Source organism: Thamnophis elegans, chromosome Z (assembly GCF_009769535.1).
Source record: "Thamnophis elegans isolate rThaEle1 chromosome Z, rThaEle1.pri, whole genome shotgun sequence".
NCBI lineage: Eukaryota > Metazoa > Chordata > Lepidosauria > Squamata > Colubridae > Thamnophis > Thamnophis elegans.
This window is the reverse complement of record NC_045558.1, coordinates 81603690-81624151: the sequence shown is the minus strand read 5'-3', so window position 1 is coordinate 81624151 and position 20462 is coordinate 81603690. Positions and strand designations below refer to the sequence as shown.

At 37.8% G+C, this 20462-nt stretch overlaps 1 protein-coding gene across 1 annotated transcript in view; it reads left to right on the top strand.

The window, feature by feature from the left end:
- COBL (cordon-bleu WH2 repeat protein) overlaps positions 1-20462 on the top strand; it is a 74820-nt gene that overhangs the window by 40527 nt on the left and 13831 nt on the right. Inside the window, exons 11-13 of the mRNA XM_032235891.1 lie at positions 15444-15705; positions 17280-17380; positions 18346-20069. Coding sequence (XP_032091782.1) covers positions 15444-15705; positions 17280-17380; positions 18346-20069 — 2087 coding nt within the window. The remainder of the gene's footprint in view (positions 1-15443; positions 15706-17279; positions 17381-18345; positions 20070-20462) is intronic.

Genomic DNA, 20462 nt, shown 5'->3' with positions numbered 1-20462 from the left:
ATATCAGAGATTGACCACAGGAAATGTTTGATGATATTTTGTATTTACATTATGCTCTTAAGATCATTTTTATATCATAAATTGGTTTATAAAAATTGCCAAATTTCAATTCCGTGGGACTCTGGGATCCTCTAATTTGAATCCATTCTGTAAGTTTTGCAATTTGAGTCACACTCGTTTGAAAGATTTTGCTTTATGGTGAACTGTTTCACCCAGTTAAAGTTTACAAACACAAAGAGTTTTAATAGCATATAAATAAATGGTTACACTGTTCCCTCACTTGGTTCAAGCAAGATATGTTTGTTTAGGATTACATTCCGGCCTGTTTATATAGGAATCGAGCTCATTGATTCCAATGGATTTATCTCAGAATTTTACCAAGACACCATTCAGAATGGCAAGATTTATTTCTGAATAGAGTTGCAGGGTTAATATTATGTTGAACATAGCAGTTATGTCTTCATGTCACATGAATAAGTTCAATTTGCTTGGTTTCTGCCAGTCAGAACAGACAATTAACAGTACAATTCAATCATAAAAATGCTTCAAAATGTTGCCTGATAAAGTAAATCACAGGATTTAATAGTATGTGGGAATGTCCTTAGAGATTGAGTAAAATGATCCTATCCAAGGAAAAGTCCCAAGTTTCAACTGTAAAAGTGATGGTAGGAGAATTGTACTTTCTGAATTGCAAGATTGATGTCAGCCTTATGAGAGAGACCAGAACAAACACGGCCAGATAAACTAATTCTACTTTATTTAAAGGTACATTAACAGAATCTTGAAATCTGAAATTACAGTTCCCCCACCATCACCTTTATAGCAGAATAACTTAGGGTGGGTCCCTCTTGAGCCTGTTGCTCTGTCCATAGCTATAGGCTATGCTCCCTCTTATCTGACCATTCCCTAGGCAGCATCTTTCAGCAAAAATCCCACATACCACTACATAGGAAGATATGCAGAAGATATAATAAATGTAGACTAATTCATTACCTTTCCTACTTTGCATACTCTTAACTGCATTTCAATATCTTGTTGTAGTTCTATTACCATATGCTAAATTAAGTGTGTTTTTGAATTAAATACTTTCTCAACTGTTTGATGGCAAATCTAATCCAATAGAGTTCTTTTTGTATTAGTTTGAGAAATAATGTTCATTGCTTTTTGTGTGTATTTCTGGTAGCATTTTTTATTTAGTAGAACTGTCCATTTTAAGCACCGATATTTATATAAAAAGCTATAAATGTGAACTTTATATATACTAAATGAACAGAAATAATATTCAAACACAAAACTATTTTGCATTCAAAAGGTTATGATTTTTTCTGATTACTTAATATGCTGCATTGATTGAAAAACTTGCTCTTTTTAAAAAGTCACATTTATCTTTGTTAATTTCTAAACATCTAGCAAGTATTAATTACCATTAATGCTCAAATTGAAATTTGCTCTCTATATCAGTTGGGATATTATTAAAGCCATAGCAGTTTTAATTTATTATACAAATATCTTTACTACTGACATTTTATGTACTATTTCCAATATGTTAAAGAAGTATATCAACAGTTTTCAAAGTAGTGTCAAGTCAAAACCTTTTACTGAGATCAGTACATTGAGAAAGCATCTGTTTTCAGCATTAGACTGGAAGATAATTCTCATGTTAACTAAGGAGAAATATATATGTAAGACTTCTACTTTTTCTTCATTTTCTTCTGTTATATATGTATTTACTCAGAGCTGTGCAAAGGAGATAATTCTGAGCTAAGAATAGATACAGTTTGTATACTCTTACATGTATCAAAGAAGAAAGAAAAGTTTTTATTATTTGGGTAAGAATTTAAATTTACACGGTCTTTCTTCCTAAGATTGTAACTCAATGGTATCTCATATCTTCTAAGACGAATCTTATCAAGAGGCGAATTTAGCAGTTAACCAAATCTCAGGGTCAGAGGACAAGATGCTTTAAGTGAAAGTAATTTTGTTTATTAAAGGAACAGGCCAATAGTTTTGTTCTCTTGTTCTCTAATTTTCTATTACCAGAAAAATTAATCATCTACAGTACTGTATGTAGACATTGGGTTTACACATCTGAACTGCAAAATCTAGAGCCACAGCAAAGAGACATAGAAAACATTAACTCTGTGATGCTATGTTGTGCTTTGGATTTTCCAGGCCAGATATGATGGGCATGCAGAATCAAACCCCTTATGGCAACCCAGAAATAACCTATGTCCTAATTGTTGTTTATTACAAATTATTTAATTATCATTTGTATATTAAAATTAACAAATTTTAGTTTTTGATTTGGTCCCAATCACATTCTTATGCCTGATCCCACTGTTTTACTCAAATAGCATGTGAGAAATAGGTTAATTAATTTTTGAATAGAATACCTATTTATTGAGAGCTTAATGAATTACTTACTTAAGGTAGCAGACTAAAAATTGGGAGTTTGTGAGTCCTAATACAATCATAGACACTAAGCCACTTGGGGGACCTACTTCCAGTTTTGCCTATCAAATGTTTATTTACTCAGAGTTGTGCAAAAGAGTTATAGCAAAAATGCTGTTCTTTTTGTATTTAAGTTTTAATAACAACATTATCAGTTATTACCTAATTTCATCATTAGCCTTCAGATGGAGAGTTGAGGTTAGGCCATTTTTACCCAGGACACTAATATTTGTTTTTATTCTTTTTTGTTTATTTCGTTTTAATAAGAAAAAGAAAAGTAATTCAACAGAGCAAAGGGGGTATATATGCTAACAATAAAAAGGAAAGGTGGGAAATTTACTTCGCTAAACCTGAAGATTATCCTAAAAGAGTTTTATTTGTTGATTTGAAAGCATGTGGGTATTATAATTTTGTTTATTTGTACTTGATCATGTACTTTTCTTAATATATAATCAAATAAATGCATTCTAAAGAGAAAAATATTCCTCAATATTTTCTTTATCTAATGCAATAAATATGAATTTTACTTTAAATGTTCAAAAAATACCATTGCAAATCTTTTAATGTGGCTGAGAGAAAATGGTATACAAATGCTAATTGAGTAGGGAATTATTTTGAAATTAATCTGTGACTTGCAAGAAATTTTATATTGAGGACAGGCAACTTGTCAAAAATGCATTTGTAAGATAAAAGCATTGATGAACACACTCACAAAATTACTTGCTCTTCACAGAAAGTGGTTATCAATTTTATGTTGAAGCATTTGTAAGATGAAAAAATGTGAGGAATACACTTAGAAAATGACTTGCTTTGCACATAAAGTGGTTATTGTCTCAGGCATACATAAAAGACTCATTATGGGCATAGTCTGATAGGTACCTACTTTGGAAAATGCGGCAGATGAGGGAGATAAAATAATACTTGATGGCTTTATTGCAGGTTATAGGAAATCTTATAGCTCAGATATGGGCATGCCTAAGACCTTTCAATGAGTGCTTTACTGTCCAAAGTGCATGCTGAAGAGGCTAGTTAGGAGATCAGTTGACACACTCAATGGCCAAGGACTTGAGGCTGCTATCTCCTTCTGAAAAGACTGAAATTCCTTGGGTACTATCTGCTTAAACTACCAGATCTGTCTTTCCTATGTTAAGAAATTAGAATTTGCTGATGGATATGATGCTGTGCATAATGGAGGTACTATTATTTATTATCACTAGGGATTTCCAGAATAGAAAGCAGGAGTATTGGTGGAGGACTGTCTTTCCATGCCAGTTGCCTTTTAATTGCTGTGACAGAGTAATAGAGAAAACCTTGTAGTATGCAGATGATCATTTCATGCTACTTGACAGTCTGAACTGGCAGCTAATGAATTGTTGAGAGAGTGCAGGGGCTTGACTTTGGCTTAGGAAAGATCACCTTTTAAAATTGCTTACCTCTTCTTTATAGGAAGTCCATGATGTTAAATGTCAAAAAGATGTTCAGGAAATCTTGCAAAAAAGAGAAGGCTCCTTTCCTTTGCAGTGCTGGTCAAAGAGTTCGTTTACTGAGTAATTTTGGCAAATGCTGTGGAGATTGTTTTCAGGATCTTTCACTCTAGATAGCTTAGCAAATGCTGCAGGCAATCATTAAGTTACCCATTTTGGAAACGTCTTAGACATAAAATAATAGGATTGGAAGGGAACTTGGAAGTCTTCTAATCCCATCTTCTGCTCAAGCAGAGCTTATGCCATTCCAGACAAATGGTTTCCCAATCACTTCTTGAAAACCTCCAGTGATGGAGCAGCTAAATTTCTGTTCTACTCATTTATTGTTCTCACTGTCAAGAAATTTCTCCTTGATTCTAGATTGGAGAAATTTCCTGGACAATTAGAACAACTAAACATTAGACAGGCATCCTCTTTCACAGCATTAACAGCAAGAATTAATTTACATAAATTAATTTAGAGAACAATTAATTTAACTTCAGACAGTAGATCTCTTTCACAATAGTAGCTAAACCAATTCATGCAAATCTGTTTCTTCTTTTCAAGAAAGTAAATCAGTTTTCTTTGTGACACAACTTGTTTTGCCAAATGGCTTTGCAGTTTATTTTTAAATTCAAAAATATTTTTTAAAACCAGTGGATTGCTTCTGGAGATAATGGATTGTTGCCCATTGGTACTATAATGTTTGATAAATAATTTATGTAAATGAATTTGGTAAACATGAAACAAAACAAAAATTAATGAATTAATGCCATTCTTAAGTCTTAAGGTATGTATTATATTTCATAAAATTTAGACCTACTGGATATTCCCCACCCACCCTCACATTTCTCATTTTTTGTTAATCTTATTAATCTTTATGCTATTCCTTAATTTCATGTAAAACTGATCATTGGTTTCATTTCACAATATAATGCCTCTTAGATGTTTATGTATTTGTCAATGTCTATAGCAACCCCTTCAATGTGCAACTCAAGGCAGCTTACAAGTATGGTAGAACAATACTAAATAAATGGTTAAAACATAAGTAAATCAGTTATGGCAAAGGCAATTTGACCAGGTTTTTAGGGCTTCACAAAACAAGATATGGATTTAAAAGGATTGAGCCTGGCTCTGTTCCTTACTCATCAGATCTTCGTGGGTTCCAGAATTGTATCAGAACAGTGAGCAATCACTTGAATAATCATGGATGAGATATATAATTGGGCGTCCTCAGCATTCTGAAGATTCTTAACCCCATCCTGATGGATGACTTCCCCCTGCAGCCTTATATACTGTAGTTGTGAAAAAGAAGTGGAGAGAGAATCAAGCTATGAGACACTATACAAAACAAATGTTGGGATCTGCATCACCACCTCCTATTACTGCCAACTACAACCAACTCTGGAAGAAGGAGAATTGCTGTCATGCCGGGTCCTCATTAATTAATATATCAATGGCCACTGATAGATTAAGGAGGTCCAAGATGGATGCACCACCTCATCCTGATCCCACCTTAGGTATTTAAATAATCTGTCAATTCCAGAGCCTTCTGATGCTGCAGCCCAACTGCATTTTCCACAATTTTTTTTCTTTGGAAAAGGAAAGGTTGGAAACTGGTCAGAAATTATCCAGTATTGTTAGGTCCTCATATGGGAAGGATTACTGCTTCCTTAAGCATAGGGGAACCAACCCTTATCTCAAGAATTCCTGAACCCAATCCAGGGAATGTGACCAATTTGGAAGAGCAAGGTTTTAATAAAGTGGTTGTCTCACTAACAACTGAGGATTCTTAAACTTTCTCAGAAGCAAAAACATAAGCAACAAAAAGCAGAATGAAACACTCCCCATATAACCTCTGCTGGAATGCTACATAGCTGGAATCTAGTTCAGAGCAAATCTTATTTGACAGATACCAGAAAATTCCTCACATCAGGCTTACAGATGATGACCTGACCTATCACAGAAGAGAATAAGTTGCCTTAAATAGGATAGCTAGATAATAGTCAACAGATGCAATCAACATGATAAAATACACATTTTTTGCCATTTTTATTATCATACAATCCTTTAAAAATGCCCTTGCTCATGTGTTGTGGATTTGTTCCTTGTCTTCCTCCAGTAGCATTGTAGGCATCTCTTCTGTTATTTCATCTTCTGAAGTTCTTATGAAAGTCAGAACCTTTAGGATCTGCATTCATAGAGAAGCTGTGCAGATGCTGCTGATATAAGGGCATAGTCATCTTTACATTCCAAGAAGAAATTAAAACTTTAATTGGATGGTTCTCAGAAATACCAGTGGGTATGTCAGTTACCTGGGATAGACCAATTAAATGGATCATATTTTCCCAGCAGAATAAAGAGCTCCAGACAATCAAAGGGTGATCTATCAATGACACGGGATAATTTGATATTTCCTCCAACTCCAGGTCATGTGCTTGAGATTAAACCCCTTACTGTTTGTTGGATTCCTGATAATCTGATCGGAGCTGATGTTGCATCTAGGGAAGAATTTGAAGCAGGTTGTAGTATCCAATTGTATAAATCCAGTTCTCATTTTAAAGAAATTGCTTCTTGGATCTCCCTCTAATGGGCTCCCACTCATTGCTTCTTGTCCTACCCTCAGGTGCTTGGAGAGTATAAGTATAATCTTTATTGTCATTGTACTTAAATACAATGAAAGTGGTTTTAACCTCACTGGTGCAAAATTATAACAGAAACGAAAAAAGAAAGGAAAAGAAAAAAAAACTTGCATGTGCATGCAGTGATTGTGGTTGTATTTAAAAGTTTCACAGCTGAAGGATAGAAACTATCCTTAAATCTTTAAACCTGTTTGTTCGGCTGGCTATGTCTTCTGCCTAATGGTAGAAGTGCAAAGAGACACTGACCAGGGTGTGAATTACCTCTGAGTATCTTCTTTACTCTGCTAAAGCAGTGAGATCTGGCAATGTCATCCAGTGGTGTCAGGGGGCAACCAATGGTTTCTTGTGCCAAATTGATCATTCTCTGTAGTGCCTTCCTGTCTGCAGCTGTTAAACCAGTATACCATACTGTAATACAATATGTGAGGACACTTTCTATGGTGGACTGATAGAAAGAGGTCATCAGCCATTGTTCCACCTGATTTTTTCGCAGGACTCGAAGGAAATGAAGTCTCTGTTGGGCCTTTCAATCACCAAAGATGTGTTGTTTTTCCAGGTGAGATCTTGACTATTAAGCAGTCCCAAGAATTTAAAAGAGGAAACCCTCTCCACACAGCCCTCCTCGATATACAGTGGGGCAGGTTCCTCTCTGTGCTTCCGGAAATCTTGTCTTACTAGTATTTAGATGTAAGTTGTTTCTTGAGCACCATGTGGATACCTTCTGGACTTCTTCCCTGTATGCTGATTTGTCCCCTCCAGTTATGAGACCCAGCACTGTTGTGTCGTCTGCAAACTTTATTATGATGTTGGATGGATCAGAGGATATGCAGTCATATGTATACAGCAAGTACAGGTAGGGGCTGAGCACACAGCCCTGAAGGGATCCTGTGCTGAGCTTCAGCATGGAAGATGTAAAGGATCCAAACCTTACTATTTATGGATGATCCGTCAGGAAGTCTTTGATCCATTCACGAGTGAGGGAAGGGAAATTCAGATCGGTCAACTTTTCAGTGAGAATTCCTGGTAAGATGGTGTTAAAGGCCGAGCTGTAGTCTATAAAAAGCATTCTGACATAATCCCCAGATTTCTCAAGGTGGCTCAATGCAATATGTAGAGCAGTGGTGATGGTGTCCCCTGTCAAACTGCTGCTTCTATAAGCAAACTGGTGTTGATCAAAATTTGGTGGAAGACGGGACCTGAGGTGTTGTAGGAGCAGTCTCTCAAAGCACTTCATCACTATAGATGTCAGGGCAATGGGTCTATAGTCATTCAAGCTTTTTATGGCTGCTTTCTTTGGAACTGGGATAATTGTGGCTGTTTTCAAGCATGATGGGACTCTAGCCTGATGCAGGGAGAGGTTAAAAATCCTTGTTAATTGGTCAGCACAGGTTTTTACCACTTTCCCCAACAACCTGTTTGGACCTGCAGCTCTGTTGAGATTTACAGCCTTCAGCTCAGCTCTCACTTGATGTTCATCCAGGGTGAGTGGCTGGAGGTCAGAGGGCCTTTGGGCTAGAGCCACAGAGACTGATCTTTTGATCTCAACGCGGGTGAAGAAGCTATTTAGCTTCTTTACTAGCAGGACATTAGCATTGGCTATTTTTTTCTATTTGCCCTTATAGTTGGTTAGGTGTTGTAGCCCCTGCCGCACCTGTCTTGAGTTATTATCTTCCAGATACTTCTCTACCTTTTGTTTGTATTTCTGTTTAGCCACTTTAATGCCTCTTCTCACGTTTGCCCTGGCTTCATTGTATTTGTCTTCGTTTCCTGCCTTGAAGGTTGAGTTTTGGGCTCTCAGAAATGATTGTACTTCTGCTGACATCCAGGGTTTACGATTACTGTAAACTCTGATGTGCTTATTGACTGTAACATTGTCTGTGCATGTTTTAATGTATGAGAGTACAGTGTCAGTGAATTCTTGCAGCTCCCAATGTTCAAATATACTCCACTCGGTAGTCTCAAAGCAGTCCTGCAACTGGCAGAGTGCTCTCTCTGGCCAGATTTTGACAGTTTTCAAGACTGGTTGTATCCTTTTCCTAAAGGAGATATGTTGAGGATTCAGAAAATCCTCCACTTACGACCGGGAGGCCAGCAACAGTCTAGGCTGCACCCTGATTGGCTGAGGCGCAGCATAGCCTGTTGCTAGCCAGCCGAGCCAACCTGATTGGCCAGAGTACTGCGTCAGCAGTTGCTAGACGCTCCTAGGCCTCCCATTGGTTCCCCTGTTTAAACTATTGTGTATAAATACCTTGGCACGGAAATGTTACTTTTGAATCGCTGTCATATTCTTGCTTGAATAAATCTGTTGTGTTGTGAAGTCCTGGCTCTCGCGTCGTCTCTACCCTCGATCCATTAAACTGGCAACGAAGGTGGGATTCAGCAATTCCTGACTGCAGAGCCTAGGACAGAACGAGAAGGAATTCAGCAGAAGCCGCTCAAGCTGCGTCAACCCGCCGGTGCGGCGAACCGCTGATATATATTTTTTCCTCTCTCTACGCCCTTCTATCACTCTCTCGCGTACCACACTGAGAGATCTCTTACAGCTACCATGGCATACACCTTACCACCTTTTGCTCCCTTCGGAGCCGCTGGTGAAACCTGGGAAGGTTTCATGGAGCGCTTCGAGTGCTACCTTATAGCATCGAAGAATCACAACCAGCCAGAGGCAGAAAAATGCAGCTTCTTTTTGAGTTGTTGCGGACCTGCGATGTTTGCATCCGCCAGAGCCTTAGCCTCTCCACGACCGGTGTACCAGCTCAGCTGAGACACGTTAATGTCCAAACTGAAGAATCACTACGCCCCGGCAGCGTCCCGCATCTCTCGCTGTTACGCGTTACGCCGATGTGTCCAGAAACCGGCGGAAAGCATCAGCCAATTCCTAGAGTCGCTCCGCGTAACGGCGGTCCAGTGTGACTTCCGCGATTTGGACGAAAACCTTGTCGAGCAATTTGTATGCAGGATGAAGGACGTTCACCTACGAAGCCGCCTTCTGTGGCACCCTGACATCACAATGCAGCAGGCTGTGGAAGCTGCCAGAGCAGCTGAGCTCTCTGAGCAGTCCACGGCCGATATGCAACGCCTGCAGCCCTTTCTGCCGCCTCCTCTGGCGCTTCCTGTGTGCCCTCCACCTGCCGCTCAAGCCTGCCTCATTGACGAGCTGGTGCCACCCAAAGATCCCAGCTCTGAACTAGTTGGCCAGCTCCGGGCACAGCCCAGGCGCCCACCACCACCGCCAGCTGCCCCTGCCTCGTCTGGATGTGTAGGTTGCAGCAGCCGCCACGCCCGCACAGCTTGCCTCTTCAAGGGCACAGTCTGCCGCCATTGCAACAAGAAGGGCCACATTGCCCAGGTTTGCCGCGCCTCCCTGCTTGCACCATCCTTCCTACAGCAGCCTGTCACATCTCAACTGTAGCCGTGCTGCCAACCGACGCGGCCCGCTAGGCGGGCTGAAGACTGCCACACCATTTACCAGCCGGATGCCATTGGGGAGACGGTCAGCCAGGTGTCAGCTGGGGCCCGCAAAGTTTCCGCCGCACTCCAGCTCGAAGGGTCGGACTGGCCGATGGATCCGAGTGGAAGTGCCACTTGGATCAACTAAGGAGGCGCCTCCCTATGGAGACCAGCAGCCCAAAGGATCCAGGGCCCAATGACACAGCTGCCTGCCAGCCAGTCCCAACGTTCCAGGCCTTCCCCAGGCAGGCCTCTCCTACCCTATGTTTCCAGAGTTTCAAGCTACAGTTGCTCCATCTCAATCTGACCAGGCGCAGTACGACAGGGCCTTCCCCAGTTCAGGCCCTACCTACCCAGATGTCCCCTGTTGGCAGGCGTCAGCAAACTCAACCCGAAACGGTTTTACCGCCAAGTTCCAGCTACAATCCTTCGCTGGTTGCCGCCTCCCGGCAATGCAAAGTTCCCTCTGTGGCCGCGCCCCCTTGGCCCGGCCTACCTGTTTTGTTGAGCCCGCCTTCTGGGCCGTTCCAAAATGGCGTCGCTCGGAGCTCCACTCCCTTTGGGGAGGAGCTACCACGAGCAGGTCTCACCCCTCCGACGACTGCAGGCGAACTGCGAAGATCTGGGCGGGTCTGGCACCGCCCCGCCTACCTAGAGGACTACGCATCCTCCAATCAGGGGCATGCGCTCTAAGCCAGGGGGAAGGGGTGTTGAGGATTCAGAAAATCCTCCACTTACAACCGGGAGGCCAGCAGCAGTCTAGAATGCGCCCTGATTGGCTGAGGCGCAGCATAGCCTGTTGCTAGCCAGCCGAGGCGACCTGATTGGCCAGGGTACTGCGTCAGCAGTTGCTAGATGCTCCTAGGCCTCCCATAGGTTCCCCTGTTTAAACTACTGCGTATAAATACCTTGGCGCGGAAATGTTACTTTTGAATTGCTGTCATCTTCTTGCTTGAATAAATCTGTTGTGTTGTGAAGTCCTGGCTCTCGCGTCGTCTCTACCCTCGATCGATTAAAAGATATATTTTGGGCACAATAGCAGAGAGATGTGGTCAGACGTACCCAGATGGGAGAGGGGGATTGCTCTATATGCCTGTCTTAAGTTTGAGTACATATAGTCTAGAGTATTGTTACCTCTGGTGGTACACTGCACATACTGCACAAACCTAGGGAGAACAGACTTTATACTGGCTTGATTAAAATCCCCAGACACAATAAAAGCGCCCTCAGGGTAAGTTTGCTGCTGCCTCTTGATGGCATCATCTAACTTAGAGAGCGCTGCGCTATTATTTGCATCAGGTGGAATATAGACAGCAGTGATAACTATAACAGAAATCTCACTAGGTAAATAAAATGGCCGACAAATGACAGTTAAGAATTCCACATCTGCAGAACAGTGAGTATAAGCAACTCTACTGTTAGTGCACCAGTTATTATGTGTGTAAATACAAAGCCCTCCACCTTTGCTTTTACCAGAGTTGCTGTTCCTGTCAAAGCGGTGTGTGGTGCGGTTAGTTAGCTCCACTGATACATCCGGTACAAGTGGATGAAGCCCGGTCTCTGTGATGATCATCACACAGCAATCATGAATGAGCTTATTCGCTGCCATCCATACCTCTAGTTCATCAGTTTTGTGGACAAAGGATCTAGAATTGGTTAGAAAAATGCTTGGTAATGCTGATCTGTGAGGCTGCTTCCATAACCGAACTAGCAAATGAGTTCTACATCCCTGCTTCTGTTTTCGCTCTCTTCGCTGCCTCCTAGGGCCAACAACAATCCATGGAGAGCCTAGCAGTTTTACTATGTCACTCAGTATATTATGAGACTGCTGGAAGTCGCTGGTAATAACTCCCTGCGGATATAGACTAGTTTTTGCCTAACTCTACTGTGGCACCAGGAGCTCAAAGCCGCAGCATCTAAGCGTGCTGCCATTGGGGGGGGGGGGGGACCCCGATTCTTTTCTCTGTGACAGCTTTTTAAGTATTGAAAGAGACTATCATCACCCCTCAGTCTTCCCTTTGTTAAGCTAAACATACTTGGTTCCTTTTGCCATTCCTTATACAATTCAGCCTCCAAACCCTTATCTTCTTTGTTGCTGTTCTCTTTGCTGCTGTAATCTTTCTTGAGCCTGAGCATTTTTTTTGTATTTTGATTATAACTGGACACAATATTCCAAGTGTGGTTTCTAATTATTGCATACTAATAAGTTATAGGTACTATCTCTTTTCATGATCTTGGTGCGACCCCTCTTAATGCATCCTAGGACTTCATTGCTTATTTTGACAGCCGCATCACATTGCTGGCTCAAACTTAAATGGTGGCTGAAGAGGACACCTAGATACCTCTCATAGTAATTACCATTAAGTCAGGTACTGCCTACTCTGTATCTATGCATTTGGTTTTTCTTGTATAAGTGCAAGACCTTACTTTTTTTTTACTTTTTGAACAGCATCTTGTTGGATAAGGCCCAATGCTCAAGTCTCTCAAGATCCTTCTGAATCTTAAGTATATCTTCCAAAGTGTCAGCAATTACACCAATCAGCTTGGTGTTATTTGCAAATTTGATGATTTCGTCTTCTATCCCTTCATCTAAATCATTTATGAAGATGTTGAACACTGAGCCCAGGGTAGAACTTTGAAATATCTTATTGGATGCTTCCTTTTATGTAGGTATAGTTCTATTGAGGACCACATGCTGAGTGTGGTTGGTCAGCCAACTGTATATCCATCTGGTAGTGGTACGGTTTATTCCACATTGTTCTATTTTATCTAGAAGTAGGCTGTGGCTTATTTTTCAAATAACTTACGGAAATGTATACTATGTATACTATTTTTATAGCATTTTCTTGCTCCACTAATTTAGCCATTTTATCAAAAAAGGCAAAATTTGTTTGAAATGACCTTCTTTTAACAAATCCATGCTGGTTTCCAGCGATTATGTTTTTTCACTGTGGTCTTTGGTTTTCAATACTTGTAAATCATTGCATTTTCAACTTATCAATATAATATAATCAGCATAGTGCATAGTGCTGGTTTTTTTCTTCCAGTTTTCCCAGTTTCATCTTCTTCCAATCTAGCTTCCTTTAATATATATTCAGCATCTAGACTGAAATTAGATCCTAAGCATTCTTTTGCTAGCATGTGAAATTAAGGTCATTGTACAATATGTTAAGTTGCTGTTTATAGGTACAGGTAGTTCCTTACCTATAACTGAGCATAAAATTTTACATTGCTATGTAAGACAGTTGTTAGTTTTGTCCCACTTTATGACCTGTCTTGCCACAGTTTTAAGTGTATCGCACTGCAGTTATTAAAGTACTAACATTGTTCTTAAGTAAATCTGGCTTTCCCATTGACTTTGCTTGTCAGAAGTTTGCAAAAAGTGATTCCATGGCCCTTGGACACTGCAGCCATCATACATGTCAGTTGCCAAGTGTCCAAATTTTGATCATGCATGTCCATGGGATGCTGCAACGTCATAAGTGTGAAAACAGTTATAAGTTACTTTTTTCAGTGCCATTATAACTTTGTTCACTAAACAAATGGTTTTAAGTTGAGGACTATCTGTATTGTAAGGTAGATTGACCCCTTCCAATCTGTTGGCCCCTCTAGTTTTCATAAGTATTTCATAAGATTTAATTGTAGAGATTTTGTTTTAAGACAAGTAAATTTTAATCGCCTTCTCCAATCAATGTACAGTTAAAAATCTCTTATCTTTTTTGCACAAGCAAAAAGTATATGCCTTAAACAAACCTCCAAGCATCAATATAGCTAGAATTATTATTTGTTTTAAATCTTTCTTGATATATTCTAAAAAGAAAGATGTGCTAGTAATGAAATATCTAAATTGTAGCATTTAAGTTTCTGTGTGAATTACTGGAGCATAGTTTCATATTGTGATACAAGAAGGATCTTCTTATCCAAAAAGAAGTTTTCTTCAGTGGGTATAAAATCTGGGGTGAAGAATATCGGTTAGGATAATGGGTCAGAAATGTTTTGTAGGGAAAAAATTGAAGTTACAAGACAAAAAACAAAAAACCAAAATGAACAACTTCAAATTCATCAATAGGTTTTTCAAATAGAAAGAAAAAAGTGACAGCCACCATTCAAAGCAATGACTGACCTTCCCAAAGCTACCAGAACTTGCCACCTTTTTTGGAAGTTCTGATAGTCGCGCATGTATCACTGCAGTCACATAAATGCACTTTTGCACTTTGGCAACTGACTCATATTTAGAGCTGTTTTCAGCATCCCAACATCACATGATTACAATATTTGCAGTTTTTTGGTTTAGCATTTAATTCTGGTTTCTAGCAAAAAAAATCCCACCCATTGTTAAAATTGATTCCCTTAACAACCGCAGTGTTTTCTTAATGAACAGTATTTGCTTAATAACTGCCACAAAAAAGGTTGTAAAACCATGCAACTTTCAGATAGGCATATGTTACACTTTCAAATAATTCTGCTGAGAAAGTGTGATCTTGAAGAATATGAGATTATAAACATGATCTACACATAAAAAAATAAAAGTTCACAGTTAGATTTGTGTGTGTGTGTGTAGGTGTAAAGTTGTCATGTTACTATTTGATAAGACTATAGAGTTTCTGCAGTAAAAAGGAAAGTTTTTCTAAAGACTACCTACCTATTATAATCATCTATAGTATGTCTCTAGAAATATATATATTAATATATAATATATAATATATAATATATAATATATAATATATAATATATAATATATAATATATAATATATAATATATAATATATAATATATAATATATAATATATAATATATAATATATAATATATAATATATAATATATAATATATAATATATAATAATATATAATAATATATAATAATATATAATAATATATAATATATAATACATTATACATTATATATTATATATTATATTATATATATATAATTATAATTTTTATAATAATAAATATAATAATTATATTATATAATTATAATTATATAATTATCTGTGTGCGTGTGCGCGCATTGAAAGATGAATTGGGTTTTATATGTCTGAAGATGATAACATACTATAGTGAAGGTGATTTAATCTGTATTTACTAGTAAATATTTTGGGTTTCTGAAAGAAATTGCTTTTCAGAATTACCGAATAGAGGAGTAGTTCTGTTAGCTAAAAACTACTTTGAGTAAGATGTTGTTACTTTAAACTATTCATCTTGACAATTTTTGATGGATTTATATATAACTATAGGCCTTTTCAAAGAAGAAGGAAAAAAAGGAAAGGAAAAAGGAAAGTTCTTCTGAGCTGAGTTGGACTAAGAGAGAATGGACCAAGATCACTAAACTGGTTTGCATGGTGAAGGCAAGACTTGAAGACAGCAATGAATTAGGCAATATGATTCCAAACAATGAAAGCTTCATTGTTCACTTTTTTCCTGTGTTTTCTTTAGGAAATGTTCAACTTTCACATACTTATAAAGGAGACACTATAGAAGAAACCAACTCTTTCAGCAGTTGTCCAAAATGTAATAAAACTACTAATTTATTCCCTGTTATTGTACCACGGGCTTTTCAAAATGATGGCATAAATTCAAGAAACAAATCTATTGTTGAGAAGACCTCGGCTGAAATACATCCCATATTGTTTGCAAAAGGATGTTCTGTAAATAATGCTTCCTTTAAAAATGATAAATCTGAGAATATTAAACAAAGGTAAGTTACATTTTTGAGATGATGTGCAAGTTCATTATTTTGGCATAGCTGGCTGCAGAGAAACAAGTAGTTTATAAATTTTGTCAGGGGCCTAAACATACAATTAACAACATCCAGACTTTACTGCAGCTAGTTCTTTTGCAAAAAAGGCTTGGTTGTCTTAAAGAGCAGACTTGCAGAATTTTGCTTTGTGTTCCACTCCCTTTGTTGAGTTTCTGATCCAAATAAGAAACCCAACTCTGTGTCCCATCCTCTGACTCCTCCCCATCCTCTCACTTAGTACATGATAGCAATTAATAATGGTTCTTTCTGCTCATAGAGTCTAGACTATGCTCCAACCTTAAACAAATTAGAGGAATTCAGGGCAGATTGTTTTACTTGCTTGAGTTGGGGCAAACAGGTCTAATCTGTTATCAAGAGAAATATAATTGTTAATGTTTTAATATTTTTATTGTTACATGTAATTTTAAAGCAATTTGGTTCTGTGGGATTTAATTAAAATATAGGCCATCAATTCAGTGTTGAATCTTAGTCACCACATAAATAGACTTTCTCCAGCATGGTATATCCCCAACCTTCAGGTCTACCAATGGTATATACTTTAACTGAGATCATCCACCTTGCATCTTATTGTCCTCTTCTTTCCTTCCATTTTTCCTAGAATTGTAACCTACATCAGAGAGCTAAGTCTTCTCATAATGTATACGTAACTTGTTAATTTGAGTCTGGTCATTTGTACCTTTTATGAAAACTCTGAATTGATTTGTTTGATGATCTGTTTATTTTCTTGGATATCCATGGTATTCTCAAGAGTTTTCTCCAACATCGAAAGCATCGCTGTTCTTTCTGTCCTATTCTTTGCTTCTGCAGAGTCCAGTTTTCACTTCCAAAAAGTGTTACAGGGAAAATCATTGCCTACATGATTCTGATCTTTACAGGTATACATGTCGCGTCTTCCAATGCTAGATTATCAAGTTGATTGCTGATTCTTTTACTGTTGAAAGTTGATCCTATAAGGCTGAAGCTATCCAACATTTCAGTACTTTCATTGACAGTTTTAAGGCTGGTTACTATATCTACTACTGTTTTGATCTTTAATTCCACTTTCTTTCTTTCTTACTGTGTTCCTTGACTTACAAGAGCTTGTAGATCATTTGCATTCTCAGTTGTCAGAATAGTGTCATAAGTATAGCTCAGGTTTCTTCCCCCAGTTTTAAAATCACACAATCCAGCCTCCCTTAATATATATTCAATGCATAATCTGAGTAATTAGGAACTGTATACATCCTTGTTTCACTCCTGCCAATCTGGAGTCATTCCAGACTCTGGCTTCCTATTCTGTATATATAGGATTTGTATGAGGACAGTGAAACATTCTGGATTCTTATTTTCCTGAGGACATTCCATAATTTGACATGGTTGAATAGTTGAAGGCCTTTCTATAATCAGTACAATGCATATTGACTTATTTTGACTTGTTCCTTGGCCCAAGTCACTGCTTCACCCAAATTATAGTATTAGTATGATTAGCCCTGCTAGAAATCAGCAATTAACCAAATGTCTTCATAATACAGGGCTGATGGCAGAATGATGGAAACCAAAATTGAGAATACTGATAAGTTTATGGTTGCTGGTGTGCAAAAGGTTCAACTTGCACTAGACAAAAGCCTGGCAGGTAGGTGGAAATTGATCTGCAAACATAATAGAAAGGAGGAGGAAATAATAGTAGAGAATGTACCAGAAAGGTTTAAAAGATTTTTGTAAATCTCCAAATTGGAGAAAGTAGTAATGGTAATATAATCGCCTATCATAACCTAGTAGCTTCATTGAATATTATGCCAATAAAATTAGACTTATTTTTCCCTCTTTAGTCATAAGTCTCTTATTATAGTTACATTCAATGATGTGTTGAACCTTGCTCACTCCAGCTTTATAGTTAAATTTCTGGGAACTTTAAGAACAAAGGTGAACCGTAATGGCTAATATGCTGGTCCTTTGTTCCATGGCTAAGGGCTAGGCACAGTACCAGCAATGAAGCCAACAGAGCCAGTTCTTAAAAATAGTATGCCATATTACAAAAAAAAAGAAGTATATCACTGATTATTATATTTATGAGAGCAAGAGAATGAATTTCTAAAAAGTATTATTTAGATGCATTGTTGGAAGACTGAGTATTCCATCACAGAAGGAAGGAAATTTTTTTAGAAAATTCTATTGTCTATGTGGTATTCAGCTAAATTATTGAAGATAGATAGATAGATAGATAGATAGATAGATAGATAGATAGATAGATAGATAGATAGATAGATAGATAGGCTGGCCGGCAGGCAGGCAGGCAGGCAGGCACATCAGAGGTGTGTTGCTGCCGGTTTGGCCCGAATTGTAATAGCGGTAGTAGCGGCAGCGGGAGGCTCCACCCACCTGCCCAGACGCTTATGTGCATGCGCAGAAGCGGTGCATGGGAGCACATCCTAACCAGTAGTAAAAAAAATTAGCAACCCACCTCTGATGCACACATGTACACATATGTAGCTTTGATGCACATATGTACACATAGTAGCTTTTGATTATAAAATTTTGCAAAATGTTGCCATTTCATTGTAAATAGTTTTTGAAATAATTTGTTGACAATATTTGCAGTGACGGAAAATATACGTAATGATCCTAAAAGCCAATCGGTTGTCTTTGAGATGAAAGGTGCATCCAGCCCACTGCCACAAAAAGCTGAGAATCCTTCTGATGTTTCATTTCCTGTGCCAGTGACAATTATTGATGAATTTCCAGAAAATAATACCATTACTCATTCCAATAAAGAAGAAGAAAAAGATTTGTTTTCTACGATAGAAACTAGTGAAAATACTCCAGTTAAATTGACTGATCTAGTTAAATTTTTTGACACAAATAAAAATATTGAAACTGTAAGTAAGAAATGTGTAGGAACATCTTCCTATTCACCTAAGAATTTGTCACAAAAATTTTCGACAGGAAATATTTATGAAAATGTCATTGATGAACTTAATAAATCTCATCCAAAATTGAAAGGTGTATCAGCAAAAAACTCTGATGAAGAAGAATCTGACCCAACACAATTTCCATGGCAACGTAGTAGTAATAATAGAAGTAAAATCTATCGTTCTAAAACTGGCTTGACAACTTTTACAGTAGTTCCTCCCAAACCCAAAATGAGAGATGTTAATAGAAATCAGTCTCCTTATACTGGTGCCATTAAAATAGACGAGTTAGGTAACCTAGTGAAACCTAATGATGGTCATGCTAGAAAAATTATAGTAGATGCATCCTCCAAAGTAAATGTTTTTGACGGAGATAAAGAATGCAAGAGGTCAAATACTACAGAAAAGCAAACTGAAGGATTACCGTTAGACCATTCTATTGAAACAGAGATCACCATTAATTCAAAACAACCTAATAAAATGTCCATAACTGAACCTGATTGTATTAGGAAAACAACTTGGCCAATAGTTGGTTCCCATTCTGAAAATATTGTTGGACCAGTTGAAACAAAAGTCCCTAGTAATACCTCCCAGTTTTCAGGAAAAACTGTCTTAGCCTCTGTGATAAGCAGGAAAGATTTCGTGCTTCAGATGCCCCCCAAACAATCATCAAAGGACTATTTAACCACAACTGTTGCCAATTCCAATGATCTAACCCAGTTTGAAACCATTCAAGGAAAGCATTATGAAGAACTAAATAAAACAGAAGGAATAAAAACTGAAATGGAGCCATTTTCTAAAGGATGTACTGTTGCAGCCAAATACTGCCCAATGGAAACAGAGCCAGGAAAAACCAAAAAACTGTATTCAAGTACCTTCAGTAAAAATGTGTCAAATACCACTCCATCTTGTGCTGATCCTAGGGTATCAAATATCAAGATACAAAAACAAAACAAATCTACTAACAGCATTAGTGGGACATCTACTATAATAACATCTAACAAAAACAGTATCTCGGAACAGGAACTCATTCATGATTTAGTACAAGATGTAACAGATAGAGAAATTACTTTTGCAGTAATAAAAAAGCCATCTGATCAGGTTAGCTCTCCCTTTTTTCTTAGCAAACCTAATGCTGATTCATCTGCCACAATATTTAGCTCCCATATGAAATCAAGCAATTTACCATCAGCAACAATAGTTAACCAAACAACTTTAGAAAAAGATGAGAATCTTGGCAAGGCAGAAAGTAAACTCTGTTCTAATAGAATAGAGGACAGCATCTACAATATTTTTGGGCCAAAGAAGAAGTTTAAATCAGTTATCCAGAAGCCACTTCCAAAAGATACTTCAGCACATAGTGCTTTAATGGAAGCTATTCAAAACTCAGGAGGAAAAGATAAGCTCCGAAAGGTAAATATTTATTGGGTAAAAGCAGCTTTGGATGAAGCACCATTTCCTATAAGATCAGAAGTGGGCTTGTTTGTTGCTGTTTTTATCAAAGTTATAACTATTTTTTATAACAATCATTATTTCCAGTGACCTATTAAGCTACTATAACACTATAAAACTTGCATATTACCAAGATACAGTAGTAGATTACCATCAGTTCTATACATGCTATTTGGTACTATGCAACAGCCATAACAGCTTCATATATGTAACATTTGCTGCTATGACTATAGATAGTGTAACAGACTAATCCTGTCCTAAAGAGGTGATAATTGTCATGCAATGTATGCATAATTCATATATATATATATATATATATATGTATATGTATATGTATATGTATATGTATATGTA